The 5,389-nt window shown below is 38.2% G+C and overlaps 2 protein-coding genes across 2 annotated transcripts; one reads left to right on the top strand and one right to left on the bottom strand.

The window, feature by feature from the left end:
* Positions 1-1,514: 1,514 nt before the first annotated feature.
* LOC148741317 (uncharacterized) lies at positions 1,515-3,634 on the top strand. The gene is made up of 2 exons (XM_088738413.1): positions 1,515-1,700; positions 1,896-3,634. The coding sequence occupies exons 1-2, from the start codon at positions 1,588-1,590 to the stop codon at positions 3,157-3,159; spliced, it is 1,377 nt and encodes a 458-aa protein (XP_088594539.1). The 5' UTR covers positions 1,515-1,587; the 3' UTR covers positions 3,160-3,634.
* On the bottom strand, positions 3,151-5,156 carry LOC148741318 (uncharacterized). Its single transcript, XM_088738416.1, has 2 exons — positions 4,904-5,156; positions 3,151-4,761 (listed from the first exon to the last, which is right to left on the bottom strand). Exons 1-2 carry the CDS (start codon positions 5,075-5,077, stop codon positions 3,709-3,711), a joined length of 1,227 nt encoding a protein of 408 aa, XP_088594542.1. The 5' UTR covers positions 5,078-5,156; the 3' UTR covers positions 3,151-3,708.
* Between the last annotated feature and the right edge of the window lie 233 nt (positions 5,157-5,389).

The following is a 5,389-nucleotide window of genomic DNA, read 5'->3' on the forward strand; positions in this document are numbered from 1 at the left end:
AAAAACTAGAGCTGCTGGGGTTAAGTATTTCCTTATCGGCTATATGCTCTTTCGTTCTTTCTCTGAGGAACAATTATCCTGAGATGGCCCGGAAAATATCTGTATAAAGTAGCTTTTAGTTCCCCAAGCTGCCACAATGGCCGGCAGATACGTCTCGTTTAGCGTTTTTCTTTTGTTTTTGTTTCTCTCTCAAGTATTTTAAATTTTAAGCCTGTCAAAATTTAATTAGCAGTGTTTACTTAACTTATTATTCATCCTTTGAGTGTTTCTGCTGCTCAGTGTCAACGAAAGAAAGTGGCGTGTCGTTTGTTTTTTTGATCCCAAAGTGGGATTAAATTAAGTCAGCAGTCTATTACTCTCAATTAAAATGACTCGAGGCATGATCTAGTGGGTTAGCTGTATTTAAAGAAATTCCAAAAATGAAGCTTACAAAAATATTCGTGCTGTGACGGGAGCCGACCGACCGAGAAGCTAAGTGTCGCGAGCGAGGCAAATTTTAGTGCCCTTCTTTATCGTAAAGAAACATTATAACAATTGATTGAAACAAATTGTACCTTTTTATACTTACTTGTTCTTCATTTTATTAAAATCGGTGCAAACTTGGAGCAATGGATTACCTTGTTTTATCAATATTTCGTTTGGAAATTGACCGATGATAATATCGCATTCAAGTCTAACAATGAAAAAACACGATCCTCGAAGCAAGTATTGGAAAAATGAGTACAGCTCCAGAGGTTGCCAGAGCGAATATTTGACGACCTAAGCAGCTTAACTAAACTGTAGCTATACATATATATCAGCTGAATGATTGATCAATGAGATTAAGTCTCTTTAACAGTTATATGCGTGTGTGACGATAGGTTATGAAACATCGCAATGAAAGAAACTCGCATGAATTGAGAACGCCAAAATGCCGAAAGCAACGAATAAATATGCCTGAACAACCACACGGAAAAATCACTAAATTTTCCCGTAACATTCCTCCCACCTTAAACCGAAACCTCCTGGTCGAGAGAAACTTCGAGAAACTGTAGGGATCATAATGACAAATAAACTTGGCATTCGTAAAGACAATAAATTATCCTTAAGGTTAAACTATATTCTCTTCTTTATGCGCTTATGTCGAATTACCCACTTCGCCATTAACACATTTCCACTGTTCTCGAAAACTATTGTAAATCACGCAATGTTGACATTTCTCAAGAAAGCTTAAGTACCAATTGATTATAAATGAATTTAATGGTACCTGCTAAAGCTTAATAGACAAAAGTTCGTGATTAACGCTGTCAAACGCTTTACTGACATCCATGGAAAATAACCGCACAGCTTTGCACTTAGGATCGTCGAGATAGCTGCGCGCGATTTGCTGCATACTTATAAGTGCATCTATACAGCTTCCCCCATGTTCTGTAAGCGAACTGAGTCGAGCTGAAGTGTTTCTCAACAGTGTCCCGCACGTGGATGTTATACACGCACTTCTCAAAAGCTCGCGCAATAGAGTGCCGAAATGTGACGTCATGTTACCATGGTAGCATTTTTGCTGGATCTAAACACTATTTGGCGTCTTTCGTTACATCTCATCATAAAATGGGCCAATGCTTCGTTCCCGACTGCAATCATCAGTCAGAAAGTCACAATTGCAGCTTTTACCGTTTCCCCAAAGATCCTGCTCAAAGAAGAAAATGGATTTCTCTAATAAGGTAGGTTGATTTTTGGTACAATGACCACCATGATGCACGGCCACGTGTCGGTTATAGTTACGCGGAAGATGGTTTTATTTAACCACTCAAAAGTGCACTGACCTGTGGATTATACCTTTGAAAGACCTCTAGAGAGAAAAAAAGCTTTTTTTTACGTTATGATTAAAGGTTAAAACCTTCGTTTTCTCTCTCCAGACGAGCTGATCGTGAACCTGGCAAAGGCGCTCGAGTTTGTAGTTGTCATTTCCGAGGAAGTAAAGAAGAAGGCCCCGAGGTCTTTTCCTGGAATAAAGACAAACTATTTGAATCTCGAAATGCTCCAAAAAGGAAAAAGCAAAGAACTGAAGTCCCAGAGACAACGACTATCGAGCAGATCCTTTCAGAATCTTCGACGAAGAGCAACCAGAACGAGCCTTGCGAGCTCAGTTGCGAGGAGATGCAAATGAAATGCACTACTTTGCAGACTGAAAATATCCTGCTACAAGCAGTGCTAGGGACATTAAAGACCCAAGTATCCGAGTTGAAAGAAAAAGAAAGCTACTTAAAAAGAAACTACAGCTCTTTTAACATGGATTCAAAGGTAATCAACATGGAAACTGGCCTCCCAAACAAAGAAATGTTCCACATTGTTGTCGAATATGCCGAAAGATACCGCAACGATATTGTTTACGTGTGTGGCTGGAAAGTAGACAAGATATCTTTTGAAGATCAAATATTGATAACATTGATGAAGATTAGACATAATTATCATAACTTACATTTAGCTGAACTTTTTAGTTGCAGTACTGCTACAATAGCGAATATTGTGACAACATTTATCCATGTTTTGCACCAAATTCTATATGAAGATCAAATGGAGATAGCTGTTCCATCCAGACAAAAAAACAAAACTTCACTTCCAGGCTCATTTAGCTTATTTGGAGACTGTCGTATGGTAATAGATTGCACCGATATCGAGGTTGCTACACCTAAGCTTATGAGTGACCAAAAATTGACATATTCAACGTACAGGGGTATGAATTCTTTTAAGACAATTGTTGGTGTGGCACCCAACGCGGTTATAACTTATGTAAGTAAACTTTTCCCTGGCTCAGTATCAGATAAAGTAACGGTTCAAAAGTCAGGAATATTAAAGCATTTTGTTGCTGGGGATATTATACTTGCGGATAAAGGGTTTTTGATAAATGATATTGTTCCTAATGGTGTATATGTGAACATTCCCCCATTCTTGAACAATGGAAAATTTACAGAAAGTGAAGTTAAGTTAACAAAGAGCATTGCAAAATGTCGTATACACGTAGAACGTGCTAATGCTAGATTGAAGAACTATAAAATTTTAAATTTTGTGCCACCATACTTGCGATCCCTCTCTGGTAAGATTATACAGCTATGTGGTGCTTTAGTTAATTTACAAAACCCATTAATTAAGGAAACCAATGACACTGTTGACTTTGATTAGTCATTTTAATTGAAATATTGATCATCTTACATCAGTTTACTAAGGCCTGGTATACATTGGCATTGTCTGATCATAGTTAATCAATTAACTGTATTCTGATACAAAGAGTGGACAGGTGTTGTGTGATCTGTGAAAAGCTTGTAACCCTATTTTACTTGCTCATGATACAAGGAATCATGATACACAACTTAATGACAAACTATTTATTTCTGATCAGTATTCCTGCCACCACACCCTTATGCTAGTCTTATTATGAATTCAGATAACCAACTGTATTCAAATACGATTACAATGAATCTATCATTTTCTTGTCTCAAGTAGCTAATGTAAAAACCCCAGCAAATGTTGCTGTTTAAAGAAAAACAATTTTAAGATTAACATGAACATTTTTATTTTATATACACCCTTCAGTTACTGCATATTTGTTGTAAAAGTTGCAATGATTTTACCAAATAAAACAATATTTTAAAAAATATTTCTAAAAGTATGTATTATCAAATCCATTACTTTATAAAAAACTACATTAATTTTACAACAAAGTCTTAAAATTTAAAGACCACCATCAACAAGTGCAGGAATCATGTGAATTGTATAAAATTCTTGAAGTGAAAGAAGATTTGGTTCCCATGTGCAGTCTTTCTGGATTGCCAACACAACAGTTTGCATTGTTGTCCAAACCACAAAGTAACAGATTTGCTTCCCAGTTATAAACAGCTGACCCTGGACTTGATGCCAGTAGTGGTGGGATTGTTTTAAACAATAGCCAGCATCTCTCTTTACTAAACAGAACTTAGGGTCTTTAACAGCCTCCTCAATTGTTGAATTGCGATGTGTGTAAGGGCATTTGACTTCAATGATCGCATTGTCATCAACAAGTCCATCTGGTGATGCACCCAAAACACCAGACTTGTGTAGCCAAAGGCCACAATCCTTTACTACTTTCATTGTTAATTTGGTGAAGGCCTTTATTCCTTCTTTCTCGTTAACGACACCCCATCGAACAGCCTGCACTCGAGAGATGTCGTATTCTCCAAGAACACGCTTGATAAGGGAAGGAGTGACTCTTTTTGCTTCAAGAACTGGACCAAAATTGCTAGCAGTCAAACGTCCTTTTCTCACCACATGCCACTCTCCACATTCACGTTGCTCTTTCGTGATCTCACAGACTGATTTCACTTGCTGCTCACTTACTTTCAATTTTTCCAACAAGAAATTTGTATCAAGTCCGCTTTCAACAAACTCTCTCGATAAAATGATTTCTTCGACTGTGGAGATCGGCAGACGATTCTCTTTGTCAGGTTCGGGGCTCAAAAGCCATAACATTCCTGTGAACTCGCCGTATCTCTTCAGCTTGTTCCGTAGCCATTCTCTGTCCTCATCTGTAGTTTTTCGTTTTAGGACTTTAGTTTCTTTGGGTGGATACAGATCTTCTACCGTTTTAACCACCTCGGATGCCTTTTGTTTCTTCCACTGACATTCGATGTCAGTTCTACTTAAGTTGTGGTAGCCATGAAGGAACAGAGCTACAGCGTGACTACACTTTGAACCGCCACGAGGGCACTCGCATTCTGTGGAACGTATTTCGTTTTCTTGAAGATATATCTGCGAAGGAAAGAGAAAAAGAAATATAAGCTTACTTTTCAAGATTTCCTTTAAACGAAGATTCGAAATCACTTAATTTAAATAAGTTTTGGTTTGGCGATGTTAACGGATAGACATCGAGTAATAGAAATTTTACACTTACTGTGACTTTATACGTCGTACTTTTCATGCTCGCTTGCACTGACCCTCTGATAATTCCATCACAATAGCAAAAAGATAGAACGTGTCCAGATTGGTAATGGTTTTCGCCACGGTTTAAAGATTTAGGCTCATCTGAGAAGTATTTTGCGAACGATGTTATCGACAACGCCGCCATGTTAAACACATGTGAGTTTGTTTAGATCCAGCAGAAATGCAACCATGGAAACGTGACGTCAGGGCTTCGGTACTCTATTACTGGAGTACTATTGATTCCTCTGTAGTCTGTCTTTCCCATGGGAACGTCAACCTTAGAGAGGGGTGTTACGTGAGCTCTTTTCCACGATGAGGGCCAGGTACTAAACTTCAGAGACAAGTTCCAGTTCTTACAGATTATAGGCGTAAAAATTTCTGCTTGGTCTTTCCTCACCCAAAAAGGTATGTCGTCTGGTCCAGTGGCTGTTTTTTTAAGAGCTGCAAACAGTTCCAC

Source organism: Stylophora pistillata, chromosome 1 (assembly GCF_964205215.1).
Source record: "Stylophora pistillata chromosome 1, jaStyPist1.2, whole genome shotgun sequence".
NCBI lineage: Eukaryota > Metazoa > Cnidaria > Anthozoa > Scleractinia > Pocilloporidae > Stylophora > Stylophora pistillata.